The 14,477-nt window shown below is 51.5% G+C and overlaps 5 protein-coding genes across 6 annotated transcripts; 3 read left to right on the top strand and 2 right to left on the bottom strand.

Moving 5' to 3' along the window:
• Positions 1-88: 88 nt before the first annotated feature.
• Positions 89-1,552, bottom strand: CKM354_000198300 (uncharacterized protein; the record flags this gene model as incomplete). The annotated part of the gene is made up of 2 exons (XM_044797120.1): positions 89-1,369; positions 1,418-1,552. The coding sequence occupies 2 exons, from the start codon at positions 1,550-1,552 to the stop codon at positions 89-91; spliced, it is 1,416 nt and encodes a 471-aa protein (XP_044653055.1).
• Positions 1,553-1,944: 392 nt separating this feature from the next.
• On the bottom strand, positions 1,945-2,193 carry CKM354_000198200 (uncharacterized protein; the record flags this gene model as incomplete). Its single annotated transcript, XM_044797119.1, has 1 exon — positions 1,945-2,193. One exon carries the CDS (start codon positions 2,191-2,193, stop codon positions 1,945-1,947), a length of 249 nt encoding a protein of 82 aa, XP_044653054.1.
• Positions 2,194-3,480: 1,287 nt separating this feature from the next.
• On the top strand, positions 3,481-5,409 carry CKM354_000198100 (uncharacterized protein; the record flags this gene model as incomplete). Of its 2 annotated transcripts, none has more annotated exons than XM_044797118.1 (3): positions 3,481-3,563; positions 3,673-4,399; positions 4,453-5,409. In XM_044797118.1, 3 exons carry the CDS (start codon positions 3,481-3,483, stop codon positions 5,407-5,409), a joined length of 1,767 nt encoding a protein of 588 aa, XP_044653053.1. The 2 variants fall into 2 exon arrangements, with proteins under 2 accessions (XP_044653053.1, XP_044653052.1); XM_044797117.1 differs by having other exon boundaries at positions 3,481-3,581.
• A 2,888-nt stretch (positions 5,410-8,297) lies between these two features.
• CKM354_000198000 (uncharacterized protein) lies at positions 8,298-9,326 on the top strand (the record flags this gene model as incomplete). Its single annotated transcript, XM_044797116.1, has 1 exon — positions 8,298-9,326. The coding sequence occupies one exon, from the start codon at positions 8,298-8,300 to the stop codon at positions 9,324-9,326; it is 1,029 nt and encodes a 342-aa protein (XP_044653051.1).
• A 1,121-nt stretch (positions 9,327-10,447) lies between these two features.
• CKM354_000197900 (uncharacterized protein) lies at positions 10,448-12,826 on the top strand (the record flags this gene model as incomplete). The annotated part of the gene is made up of 2 exons (XM_044797115.1): positions 10,448-10,484; positions 10,542-12,826. The coding sequence occupies 2 exons, from the start codon at positions 10,448-10,450 to the stop codon at positions 12,824-12,826; spliced, it is 2,322 nt and encodes a 773-aa protein (XP_044653050.1).
• Between the last annotated feature and the right edge of the window lie 1,651 nt (positions 12,827-14,477).

The raw sequence follows: 14,477 nt of genomic DNA, 5'->3' as shown, positions 1-14,477 counted from the left end.
TCCTTTGTCTAGTTGTGACATTCTCCAACAGAGCCTGACTTTTCTTGATCTTCTTTGCTGGCATCATTCAAGCACTTTTCTTCACTCATCACTTGCATCTCTTCTCCACAATCTTCGACCCAAACTCCTCATATTCCTGCCTGCTGACCCACATTTGGTGAAACGTGCCCAAACTCCCCAAAACACTTCCTCCGATCCATGCACCATATTTTCGCTCCGGACTACTGCTGTTCGCGATCACGCGTACCTTCGGATTGGGGAATAGAGTTGCCAGATCAGCCTGTAACCGCTCAGGCAGCTTGTCGATCAGAGAGCCAGCACCGGTCAAGATCACGTTGTTAAGGAGACTTGGCCGTTGGTCAACATCGACGCTCTCGACAGCTGTGCGGACAGTTTGTGTTATCGTTTGGGATTGCTGGGGCGCGGCGTGTTCGGAATCTGTGTAGGCGGCTTTGTTGTCGAAGAGTCCTTCGGCGACGCGGAAGCGCTCTACGCCAAAGACTTGGTTCCAGCCGTCTGGCATCTCGAATGGTTTAGGTGGTAGGCCTTTCACTGAGTCGGCGTTGGTTTGGCCACCGGGTCCGAAAGGTTGGTCTAGGCGTCCGGGGCCGGGCCAGGCTTGCACGACGCTCTCTTTGAAGGCAGTCAGGACGCGTTCCTCTTCCAGTTTGCGATAGCTGTCTGAGGGCGGCTTGTCAAATCTGACGTATGTCGCATTGCTGGGTGCGCCGGCGTCGACTGGTAGCTTTGACTTGACCATATAGTGCGGCACAAGAGGCACACTTTGTTGGTTGTACATGAGCCGGATCTGGTCGTTAAGCCAGTTTCCGGCAAGTGGTGTTCGCTGAATGCTCTTCTTCAGCACCATGCCCTCGTGTAGCGCCGTGACTGACGTGTTCTGGTGCCCAACGTCCACGACCAGCGCGGTCGCCTTGCCTTGTGAATATGCAGCCAGCTGTCCTGTCTTTGCGAGAAAGAAGGCCGGCACGCCCCACTGCTCCATGGCAATCTCCATCGTCTTTTCTCGCGCCTTGAGCGGGTTCCAACCTGGTTCTGTCATGAGTAGCGGGTACTCTCCCAGCACCTTCTCCTGCTCCTCCGCCTGTTCTGCCGCCTCATCCATGTTCACGTCGCCATTCTCGTCTGTGTTGCCATCATTGAGTCCGTTCTTCGAGGGCGGTGTTTGCCGCTGCCCCGTCAGTCTGCTCGTCACTGCGTACTCCCACAAACTCGACGCTGTCTCCCAGTCTTCCACAATTCCGTCCGCATCGTAGGGATTTAGTATCTCGACTTCGGGTTTTGGGAGATGTATCGCATTTTCGCCAAATAGCTTATCGCCTGATGCCGTCTTTGCATAGCTCGTGGGGACCTGCTCGCCTTAGCTGTGTTTCCTGAACCTGGGTCGAGATATGCTCACCACCGACTTGGGCGTATCTTCTCCGGCGAAGCCCGCGCGCACACTGTGACTGCCCGGATCTAACACCAGCGCATTGATCTCATCGCCCGCATATTCCTGTTGCCCCGGGGCTTGCGTGGGAGGCAGCGTGGACATATTGTTGGGAGAAGGTTGCGCTCAATGCGCCGATATGCGAAAGCCTTGGACGATTTCAGATGGTGGGCGGCTCAGCGGAAGAGCGCGACTCGATGGGTGTGATTCGGCGATAAGAGAAAGGTCAGTGGAAAGGCTGAGATGGTTTGCGACAACGATGAATGGAATTGTGGTTCGCTGCAGCGAGGAACGCGACTTGCTCGTGAAGCTCGACACGCTAAACTCAATCTGGCCCCTACAAATCTTCACGCCAATTCCAATCCATCACACCTGCACGACCTTTTATCTTCACCCCTTCTATAGTAAATGTTCCTGCCCAAATCCTGGTTTCCCCGAGTCTCTACTCTTCGCTCATACACAACAGTCCCCGCACCGAAATCCGCCACAATGTACGATCAGCCGAAGATTCCCTTGATCTTGTCCCAAAGCCCCTTCTTCGGTGGTGGTGGCTGTGGTCTGGGTGCGCCAATTGTCTGTATCTTGAACCTTGGGTCGCGCTTCTCCGCCGGCACTGGAACGCGGTTGTCGAGTTCTGCCGGTCGACGCTGGCCAATACTTGGGATTTGCGCATCGGGGGCTTGTACAGGCGCAGCGATGGCCAGGCCACTGGCAAGGCAGAGCAGAGTGATAACTGAAAATTTCATTTTGTCGATGTATGGTTGTTATGGGTGCTTCTGTTGGGGATTGGGGCGCCTGCGCCTTGTTCCTTTGGAAAGTCGTGTTGTAGATAGTATTGAGGTTTGTGTTCTGATGAGTTCCAACAGTTCCCAAGTCGAGGTCTGCGTTCATATGTCAATGGGACAATACCGCCGTGACCTTGATGGCATCACTGCCGGCACTTTGCTTGCTGTTTCCTGAAAACATCTCGTCGCTGAGAGCAGTTGTGCAGCACGATTCTCCGGATGGAACACTGTTGTGTCTTCGTAGAGGTATACTTTGCCCTGGGGCATGATGCATTACTTTCGGCAAGCCGGATACTGCTTACTTTAGGGAGCATTTGTCCAGTAACACTTCGCGTGGTCACATTTTCAACACGAGAGATTCAGTGTAACCACCGACTGAAATCGCCATTGTGCGTGATTCGTTCGGTCGGACGCTTCGGGGTTGTTGGCATACCATCGTCTGGTGCGTTGGGAAGCCAAGAACATGCCGATTGACAGAACCTAGAAGTTACTACTGCAGACACGACTGGCTTTGCCGACTCAACTGATGCCCATCAAAGCATGCGGGCCTACAACGAGAGTATATCGCCTACCATGCACTGCCACAATATCCTCGTCTCCCACGCCTACACGCTTCGAGCATTCTGATCTTTGAACTTCCTCTTTGTCCACTCTTTACCCGCTAGTTCCTGTGGTCATTCAACTCCTCTGTATGTATACGTTCAGGACAGTAGCATGATCGTGGCCGTATGTACTATGATCATAGACCAACTTGTCGACGCACTTGCGATATAAAGGCTGTTCCAGGATCTCAGACAGGTGAGCGATGCTCCTTGAGCGCCCGGCAAAGACCGACTCTATTATGAGACACGGCGAGATAGGCTGCTCGAGGGGCGACACACAGTCCAGCATGTCCTTGAACTGCGTCTGTCCACATAGAAAGTGGAGAGGATGCGTTCGAAAGTTCAAGAAGACCGGCAGAGAGGGAGAATGCCTTGGAAGCTCGAGCCGTGAGTGCTTGGTGTAGCTTGCTGTGCCAGTACAGTGTTCCGATGCGCGAAGAAGGCGTTCGTTGCCAGCGTGGCACAGAGTGACTGCGTGGTTTGGTGTGTCGGCGACAGGATGTCGTGAAAGCAAGCAAATATGTCGATCAATGCCTGGGGCAGCCACAGCATGCGGTACGATCCGCTGACTAACGTCTTGCCTTGCCTTGGCCAATTTGAGCCCCTGCAGACAGCTGGACCACCTTCACTTCAACAACACTTCACCATGCGATTACGCGATTTGTACAAAGTCGAAACGCTCGACACGCGTTTTGCCGGGTCCGATCAGGCACTGCCTACCGCACAGCTGTCAAAATGGGCAAGTCGGCTGCTTCTATCAATCGAGAAACGTGGCTAACAGTCAGCAGTGAGTGGGAAACGCTGCACGGGTGTTCAGGCAAGGCTGATGTGACTACAGGAATACTGTCGAGTACTATGTGTACTACCTGGTCTTCCTGACCATTCCCTTCATGATGTTCAAGAGTGTATATGATGTTTCCAGGCCAAGCCACCCAGGCTACGCCAAACTAGAGCCTCTTCTGGAGCCGGGCTGGATCCCAGGACGAAAGGTCGACAATTCTGACGCCCAGTATGCTGGATTCCGAGAGAACATCCCATACATGGCGGTCGTCTTGATCCTGCACCCATTGTTACGGAGAGCCTACGAAGCTGTCAAGTCTGGCGCGAAGACTGGCGGCAAAGATGGGAACGGTACGCAGAAAGCAGATCAGCACTTGCAGGACCGTGTCACGTTCGACCTCTTCTTCGCCATGGTTTTCATCATCGCGCTGCATGGCATCTCTGCGACGAAGGTCCTGCTGATCCTCTACCTCAATTACCAAATCGGTACAGTACTGCCAAGGCAGTATGTGGCTGCCACGACTTGGGTGTTCAACATCGGCATTCTGTTCGCGAATGAACTCTGTCAAGGCTACAAATTTGCTGATATTGCCGCCTTAACGCTTCCGCCTACTACCATAGGCGCAGAAAAGCCTTCAGGAGACAACTGGGGAGCACGGCTGGATAGCTATGGAGGTCTGATTCCACGCTGGGAGATACTGTTCAACATCACAGTGCTGCGCTTGATCGCTTTCAATTTCGATCATCTATGGATGCTCGACAGGAGAGCTAGCAGCCCAGTTGAGGTACTTTGCGCCTCCCCTAGTCCGTCTTGCAGAACTATGCTGATCAACTCTAGAAGAAAGGTCTCGATCCCGCCAACCTCTCCGAACGAGAACGCACCTCCATTGGCGCCAAGCCCTCAGACTTCACTTTTCGCAACTACCTCGCCTACGTTCTCTATTCGCCCCTCTACCTCGCCGGCCCCATTGTGAACTTTAATGACTACATATCGCAATCCCGCTACCCAATGGCAACCACTTCACGCTCACGCATCATTCCCTACGCGATTCGTTTCATTCTCTGCCTCCTCTGCATGGAACTTGTCCTCCACTACCTCTACGCTGTCGCCATATCCAAATCAAACCCAGACTGGAACATCTACTCACCTTTCCAGCTCAGCATGCTTGGCTATTTCAACCTCCACGTGATCTGGCTCAAACTCCTGCTTCCTTGGCGCTTCTTCCGCCTCTGGTCACTGGTCGACGGCATCGACCCACCAGAAAATATGGTCCGCTGCATGTCGGACAATTATTCTGCGCTCGCATTCTGGAGAGGCTGGCATCGTTCTTTCAATCGCTTCGTTGTGCGCTATATTTATGTCCCACTCGGGGGCTCCGGACAAGGCAAAGTTCGAGGTATTCTGAACTTCCTCGCAGTTTTCACTTTCGTTGCACTCTGGCACGATATCAATCTCCGATTGCTCATGTGGGGGTGGCTTATCACACTCTTCGTTCTGCCGGAGATCCTGGCGACCTTGGCGTTCCCGGCGAAGAAATGGAAGGATCGCCCAGATCAGTACCGTTGGCTTTGTGGAGTCGGTGCTGTGGGGAATATTCTTATGATGATGGCAGCCAATCTCGTTGGCTTTGCGGTTGGCCTGGATGGGCTCAAGGGTCTGGTCGACGGCATTATTGGAAGCTGGGGAGGCCGAGTTTTCCTGCTTGGGGCAATGGCTACACTTTTTGTTGGCGTCCAAGTTATGTTCGAAGTGCGAGAGGCAGAGAAGAGAAGAGGTGTGAACATGAAATGTTAGGTGAAGCCAAGAACGTGGTGCATTATACGAGTAAGTTGCGAAGCTGAATTGAAGTTTTGTTGTTCAGCTCATTCGGTGTTGTTCAGGTTCACTGTTTTGCTCATCCTCACCGAGGTCCTCATACATTCGGCCCCCCATCCTTCTTTCTATGAACAAGTACACTGACACACACTAAAGCCATCAAAACAATTCGACGGCACAATCTGGAACCCCGAGGTCTGACAGCATCCTCTGCGGACACCCTCGGCGATACATCTAAAAGTTCGACTTCAGGGACTGCTTTTTCACAGGGAAATCATTGGCAACGGGCACGAATTACTTACTGGTCTCCGCAGTTTGGTCCGATATCTGGGTTGTCCTCGGTAGAGTAGATTGCGCAGCCTCCTCCTGGGAACGTTCCGCGGAAGCATTGGCGTTCTTGGAGCTCGATGGGAGTTGGCGTTGCGCTTATAAAAGAAGCGCAAGTCGCAAGGAGGGCGAGGAGGGTGAGTTGCATTGTGGCTTTCTTTCTTTGGTTGTTGTTGGCTTGGGGTTTGATGGAATCAGGCTGGGTTGTGATGGGTAGACAAGTGTCAGATACTTATACCGTCGAGACTGTGGCAGCAACACTCCCTCGAGGAAGATGTCCTCTATGGTTTCGGGTATCAACAACCTGGCCGTTACGACACACATTCCTGAAGTGGCAGTCTTGGCACGGGAAAGACAGATTCGAAAATGTTCGTGCTGCTGATCCTTGGACGATGGTCGATACGACGTGCGTCACTCCGATGAAAGTCAGAGTCTTCAGGAAGAAGTATGTCGACGTTGCACTGCACACTCCTTGGCTGACGGAGAGGTGGATGTCGATCGCCTTTTCTAGCTAAAGTGTTTAGGCACAATGATCACGATCAACAGAGTACCAGAGCCATTGGTTTGCATTCACTGAGAGAGCTGGCAAGACCAGGGCTGTCATGTCACATCTGACGTTTCAACAACCTGCTACATGCATCGTGGCTTAGTACCGATCGTCAAGAGCTAAAGGATAGCAGAATGCTACATTGCAACAACACGTCTAAACGGCCTGACGTCGAATAAGTGTCGATCATGAAACGACTATGGCCAGTCACCACTCCGAAGCCACGATCCTCTTCCATACAAAATCATTACCGGCGACTTGCGATCGAAGGATCACAAGCAGCAACGAGATGAGCTGAAAGCCGGAAATTTATTGGCTGCAACCACGTCGCCAAGAAGCAAAGACTACTATAAGAGACCCTCGAATGCAGAGCATGACACGCCTCAAATGCCTGAAAGGAAGCAGAAGTATCATGCTTGAAGTCTGAAGTGTCCCAATTAGGAAGGTATTTTCTCTTCCCGAAGCGGTATGTGTGCGATGCAGCTTCGAACCTTTTGCTTCGCATTCGCGCTTTGAGGCTGCCAAGAGGTGGTTCGGGAAGAGCTAGTGGAGTCTACTTTTCGTGATCGTGTTTGTGAATGACATAGACTGGGAGCAAGGGACGTCATGAAATGGACGTAGAAGGAAGTGTGGAGCTGAGGTTACATGGCGGCAAATTGATGTGCGTGAGGCTGTGGTGATTATCGTGAACATGCACATGAGAAACGCGCGTTTGGGACAGAAAGAGAAGGTGTGAAGTCATGAGTTGGTTTACATTGCGAGAGAGCGGAGAGGAGAGAACAGAAGTAACGTACCGCAAGAGCCAGGTTGCCCATAGCATAGCTTGTGTTGGGCCTTGGAGGTGTATGCGATAAGATACTTATATCTCCACCTGCGCCGACGGGTCTCTTGTTCCGCCTTCCAATCTAGGACTTCTACACAGCCTCTGACCCACGAAATATCAGCAATCAACATCCAACAAGGTCATAACAAGAACTATAACGATCGCACCCAAACTCAAGCAACCTCACACCGAGGACAACCATGCAACTTCAAACACTGCTCCTCACCACCATCCTTACAACTCTCACGCTCGCCAGTCCCGTCGCCAAGACTGAAGCTGTCGAGAACCTCGAAGCCCGCCAGTGCTTCTCTGGTCCTTTCGTTGGTGGCGAGTGCGGCATCTATGGCACCCCAAATATTCCAGGAGAAGACTGCGGCGACTTGTGCATTGCTGAAGGAACTAGGAGAAAATGCTGTACTGTTGCGACCTTCTCATTGGATCAGGAGCCCTGTGGTGGTGTCTTGAGTGGATTTGCACAATGCAATTGTAACTGTTAGAGAATATGATGTGAGAATAAGGAAGATGTCAAGGAGTGGAAACAAGCTGAGCTGGAACTATTCGGTCCTTATACTTGTTGAGATCTGACGAGCAAATGTACAGAGATGGAATCCGGGATCGATGCTAATTGAGATGGCTCATTGGCATGTCAATTCTGTGGTGTATACATTGCCACACGACTTGAGAGTTTCTCTCTACACAAGCGAGATGATACACCCCGTGCCACTTGCTCTCTCGCAACAAGTACTGTCAAGACTTTCTTCCAATGATGTCTCTTTGCGCTGACTCTATGACATTGCAGGTTTAGGCGGATGTGCAGTTTGCTCTTTGTTTCTCAGGCATAATGCCATTGTTCGCTTAGCATCTGGACAATTGCTATCGCAACCGTTTGTCTCTAATTGGTGGCGATAGAGGGGACAATGTTTCGAGATCATGAACGTCTAGTGCAAATTCTTTGTACGTTAGCCAACAATGGAACAAAAGAATATAGATCTGAACAACGTAACAAAGATTTGTCACAATGAAGCAAAATGTTGACAGCAAGATTGTATAAGTATGTGAGAGAAAAGCCAGACTTTTCCCTCGTGCCAGAAACACTTTCGCAAGGACAGATCAAGCGGCACCAGCAAGCACTCTTGATCTACATACACGAAACAAGCAAAGATAAACATCATGTCACCCTCCAACACGAGAGCTGGCTTCCTGTGTAGGCTGGTTCCTCCTCCAGAGCCAGGCTGTGTTCTCTGCCCTACAAGACCCGCGAAGAACCCGGTCATCATCGCAGAATGTTCTTGCTCGTGTATTGGCAATTTCACCTACTGTTACGACTGTATTAAAGGTTGGTCGACGTCAAATAATAGCTGCCCAGTTTGTGGAGACTCTCTCTATGCTGGAGAAGAAAGCAGTTCCGACGACGATGACTTGACAGAGGAACAGCAAAGTGTTTTCGACAACACGTACTATGCTGATGACTTGACCCAGGCAACCATTTTTGACAACGGTAACAGCGCTGACGAAGACAGCAGTGACGATGGCTGCGATGAGGAAGAGTTCGATTACGAAGACCGCAATGGTGACGAAGAAAATGGCTTGGACGCCCTGGTGAAGAATCTCTCCACTTTCGGCATGCTGACGCTTCTGATGCCAGGACATCGCTATCACATCCCGATGGATGTAAGACCAGGTCAGACCCATCTTACCTTCAACGGCACCGAGACTCCCGACCGAGACCATGACTTCCTCGAACGCTACCACGGTTGGCGCGAATCAAGTCGCCCAGTCACTTTCGACGACCAAAGTCGATCAATCATCGAGGAGAATATCCTCTGTGAGTGGGTCGTCAAGCAAAGCGGCCTTCACCTGCAGGAGCAAGAAGAGTACTACCGTGCTCACAAGGATGAAGCTTTGAGCTGGGCAATTCTCGTCTCGACAGCCATTGAGTGTCTCTGCAAGATGGATGGTGAGAAATTCGACGGACGCGTTTCACTGTGGCTCCGCTTCTCAGAAGTTCTGCTGAATGCACTGAGCACGCGCACCTCAGCTTTTGAGATCTTTACTGATGCAAAAGGCGGGTTGGCGAGTACTTTTCCAAAGCAGGAGGAATGGACTCCTCCGCAGCACCTTTTCTGGTCCCTGGTCAATGGAGTTGGGAGCGAGGCCGCGAACGTTTTGGAGTTCATTCATACATTGAGTTGTGAATAGAGTGTGCTAACTCCATCACTTGTGCAGGCACAGTGACGGACATACTAGGATAGCATCCTGATTTTTTCGTGTGATTTTCGGCAATGGAATCGTGTTTTGCGAACTTCTCTCCTCTGTTTCATAATGTTAGCACCTACTTTCGTATAGTTGTGACCTCCTGGTGTCTATATGCAACTTCTTATCACATGCAGCTTGTAGTCAATAGTTGATGCGTAAAGTAGAACAATTGTCTGGAATGGCGCAACGTGAATGGCTGCGTTGATGGGCACACTTCTGCAAAGTCTGACATCGTCGTAAGAGCCCGGTTCGCCCAAGATCTGACCTTTCTGCTAAGCCAGGATGCATGGCCAAGAAGCCTGTCGATCCTTGCGTTGAAAGTGTGGCTCATTCCAGAACACGTCCTCCGCTTGTCATCATGCTTTGGCATAGAGTTTATTCCTCGTCACCGCTGAGTTGCTAAATTGGGACCTATGCGAAAATGGCACAGACGGTAGAGAACAAGGTCGAAGAAGATCTGTTGAAGGTGTTTGAACCATGTCTTATCATTACGAACGTCGGTGAGGCTGATGTGGGAAGGCACTAGCAAGATCTTCGTCTTTACGAGCAGGAGAATAGGAGTCGTCACCGCCACCTTTTCCAATGCGATCCCGCTTCCGCATGTGCCGAGCGCGCTAGACTTTCGTATTCTGAACCTTAGCAGCAACCCTGCGAAGCGATCTCCTCACATCCTACGCGCACGCTCGCTCTCAGGCTCGATCTTACAATGCATTGCTCATCTTCGGTCGCCTACGACGCTGCGACTGTATCAGGACAAGCGATACTGAAGGAAACGATATCTTATGCTGGCGTGAAACTGTGCAGGAATACCAGCTCCCTTCTACGGTACGCCTGAGGACGGCGTCATTCTAGCTTCCTGGGCCTTGGGGTGTTTCAAGGTTTACGTCAACACCTCTACACGTCCAACCTCTTGCTCCTCATCAATTCTCGCATTTTGAGGCCTCTACGACGACTTTCCAAGGCAGTTTCTGGGCTGGATTCTGCTAATGAGCACTTCCGAGGAGCCTAGGACGGCGTAAAGAGGCTCTTCACCCCACGGTCGCTACGGAATATCCTGCCTCGCGATGATCCTCGGCCACGCGCTTTCAAAGGCCTCTACTGGTAGGTGCTCCACATTGAGGTAAATCTTGCAAAGTCATGCATCTAATAGAAGTCTAGTAATACTGCTTTCACTCGCTGTAGTGCTGAATGCTGGCCTGACTGAATGTGACGACAAGAATCCTCCAGGATGCGCAGACTACATTCGCGCCGGCCTTGGTTACGACGGACCTGTACAAATAACACAGACGAAGTATGAGTATTATGTGACAACGCAACATGTCACGGTTACTGCTGGTTCGCCTCCTGCGCCTCCGCCTCCAAACCAGGATCTGGCTGCCGCCTCAGCGTGCTCGAGCAGTTGGAGCAAATACCGCAGCCGCGCATCTAGAAACGTAGTCTGGAAACATATCACGACCACTGTGTATCAAGCGCTGACCACAGATCTCACTTACGGCACTGGAGATGTTTACTCAACCGAACCTGTGTATAAGATACCAGTAGCCCGTGGCAACTTTACCGCAACGAGCACAGCGACGAGTCGAGTTTTGAATATCACCTCCATCAGCGAGACGGCAACGGAGTCAACTCGAAATAAGACCCTTGCGAGAGCGACACCAACTTGCGACTTGCTCAAGCCAAAGGAGTGCAGCAAACTCTACGTTGAATACATATCGAGTCTTGGGCTTCCGTACAACGCTTCCGTGCCGAAGGTCACACCTGCGCCGGCCAACTCACCGCCATGTCCCGAGTACTTTTATAAGCCTTTCTCAACATGCCAAAAGTCATTCGTTACGAGCTACTCCAACGATTGCACGATCATGGGGAACAGCGTGCAACTTTTCTACTTTCCGACTCAGTCAACTACTCCGACCATTGAGCCCTCAGGAACCATCACACAACCACCCGCAGTCGTATACGAATATGCCCCGGGAACCACATTCACCTCGCCTTCAATTTATCTCAAATTCGACTACCTTTCTGCAGAGCGGGGTATCTACGCGAATGATGCATTATACTGCACAACTTGCAACGAAAAGGGTTGCGTGACGCAAGGAGTGGATGGCGGGCAGGCGATAAAGTACGAAGGGACGTCAATCAAGGGTCAATTGGTCTCTCTGGCACCGCAGGAGGTCTCCAGTATTGTGCTGAACTTCGATGAGAAAGAGGCATCAAGCATCATCAGCACTATGGCCCACAACCTACCAGGATACGCAGATGTCATGCAAAAAGTCGCCGGCAACTTCAACGTGACCGCCAGACCACTGAACTTGAGCGATGTTCTTCATCCGCCGCCTGAGGCCTACTACTTGCAGCCACTGGAAAACGCTCCTGGATGTGACCCGTTAGCACCACAGCCGCAATGTTCTACCATCTACGAGGGAGCATATCGTGCTCTTATTTCTCTGCCGCAGGAGGTCACTGGATTCCAAGGAGCCTGGAAATCTTGCTTTCCGGTGATCTACGGCGTGTACGACCCACCAATCGCTCTGACAAAGGCTTCCGTGGCCGAAGGTCCTACTCTGCCTGGTGGTTACAAACCGACTCCGGGCCCAGAGCGACCGAATCAAACGCCACCGACCGCCGAGCCTGGGAACTTGCCTCAGATACCTCCCTTTGCTCGACCGACTGCACTTCCGAACGAGCTTCCACCCGAAGGTAGCCCTGCTGGGCCGACCTTGCCTCCTAATTACGGAGGGTCGTCGGGCGGGAAAGGTGGAGGGTCGGGAAACAATGGAGGAGGAGGCTCAAACAATGGAGGATCAGGGAACGGTGGAAGTGGTTCAAACAATGGAGGGTCAGGAAATAATGGAGGTGGTTCAAACAACGGAGGATCAGGGAATAATGTAGGGGACTCCAATAATGGAGGGTCGGGAAGTAATGGGGGTTCCAATAACCAAGGAGCACAAAATAATGGAGGAGGTTCCTTCAATAATGGAGGGTCCTCTGGCGGCAATGGAGGGTCATCCGGCGAAGGTGGCGGCTCGCCCAACAACAATGATCAGGGTTCGGGCTCCGGCCGAGGAGGAGAAAATGGATCCGGAAACAATAGTTCTGGAGGCAGCGGCCAAGGCAGCGAAGGCTCTAACAACAATTCTGGAGGCTCCTCTGGCGGCAACGGACAGGGGTCTACTGGCGAGAATAACAATTCATCAGGCGGGTCTTCGGACAACGACAACAACAACAAGAACAACAACGACGACAACGAAGATTCATCGAGTAATTCCGGAAATGGGGACTCAGGATCGGAGTCGAATGGAGGCAATAATTCCAATGACAATAATTCATCTGGAGACGGAGGAAACCCTTCGCTTGCTTCGTCATCGATGCAGAGTGTGGGGCTACATTTGCTTGCACTCTACGCTTGCACGGTAGTTCTGCTTGCCGAGATGTTGGCACCTTGAAGAGCTTAAGGACGACTGAAAGCGAGCCTGTTACCGAGCGTGTTCGAAACGACGTCGACTGCAGATTCCTGGCAAAGTAGCGGAGCTATCACTATGGGGATCTATTGCTCGCCGGGTCTCACGATGTCGCATTCCAGAGCTGCCGCTGTGCGAGGCGTTTAGTCTGTGTAGCTGGATACGCTAAATGGACTCGCGACGGAACTGAGGTTCCGGCGTCGCTCGGTGTGAAAATCAAAGGCAGCCATCGATGAATCGCCAGCACCGAGGCCGTGCCCCAAAAGAGTGTATCAACGGGCTGCAGGTGTCTGATCTCATCCAGCACTTGCCATACAAAAGGAGGCGTACCGAATAAGGCGTTTGGGGGAAGGATACTGTCGTACAACGACTGAATATTGGGTGAAAGGAGAAACTTTCACAAAGTCTGGGCATTTAGCGTTGGCGTTGTGTGGGAATAGATCTGGTTGATGAACATGTACAGTAACATACTAATATCTGTAAGCACAGAAGATGAGACCACTATCTTGTCTAAGCCTTCTTGTAATCCATCCTTCCCCTCGATTCAATTTTATCGCTACTTTGGCCTGCAGTCACATGCGCTGAGAATATCAACATAGGCACTGTTCGCGGCTTCTACCATATTCCTCCATTCCATCGCGGGGTTCTGCACCTGGAAGGTTGGAGCTCAGAGCCCGCTGTAGCACATGTCAGATGTCAGCAATTGGTATGCTCGCTATGACCAGCCCATGGACTTACTCGAAATGTGTGGTTGAGCTGATCGAGAACGACATCGACATGGCGGAATTCATCGAGCTACGAAGACATCCTCTGATATCTTTCTCGAGTTGAAGAAGTGAAGGACTGGAGCGGGGCCAGCCATCTACTGAACTACTGTATGCAGGCAGATCGTCTGAGCTACGATAGCTTGACGGCATCTCGCGCGCATCTCTGCTTGCATATCTCTAAAATTGTGTCCTAGGCAAACAAGACATTGTTTTGATCCTTCTCCTCTTCTTTCAAGAGGCCATCACTTGGCTTCGAGAGGATCGACGTGGAGGGTGCGGAAACAATGTATACTTGCCTGCTTTAGCAATGTCACAATCATCAGTTATGTATGATGTCTGTACAACTTGCGGGACGACACGCGATGATCCTGAACAAGTTCTATCTGCTCGATGAGTGGATGTCGTTGCCCGAGGCAGACATCCTTGGAGCTCCTTGCAGCCTGAGGCAGTTCGCAGTCTGAAACAGGGTTGCGACAACCGACTTTCCAAGACTTCATTCTGTTAACGCACCACCTTTAGTCTCGACATCGCCGCTAACTAGTCTTCACGCCAAATCCTGACATCTCAATGAGAGCTCCAGTTCATCACGGTGAGTCCTCAAGCAGACTTTATTGGACTGGGGCTGTCATCACCAGTCGAAGACCCCCAAGCCGAGATCAGTATGGAGGGACAATTTGAAGCCGCCGTGAGCTCCAGCAACGATGCCCAAGGTCGTACTATCTCGCGGATCCCACGGATTGGTACAACTTCAAAGCGCAGGTCAGTATACTGAATACGATTGTACGTTCATGCGAACCGTTTCCATCTCAGTCGAAGGGCCCGAAAATGCCGATTCAGATATCCCGGTCTTCAAGCGGCTCTCATGATAC

The sequence above is a fragment of the Cercospora kikuchii genome, assembly GCF_019650295.1.
Source record: "Cercospora kikuchii DNA, contig_00001, whole genome shotgun sequence".
In the NCBI taxonomy this organism is placed as follows: domain Eukaryota; kingdom Fungi; phylum Ascomycota; class Dothideomycetes; order Mycosphaerellales; family Mycosphaerellaceae; genus Cercospora; species Cercospora kikuchii.
This window is presented reverse-complemented; position numbering and strand designations above follow the sequence as displayed.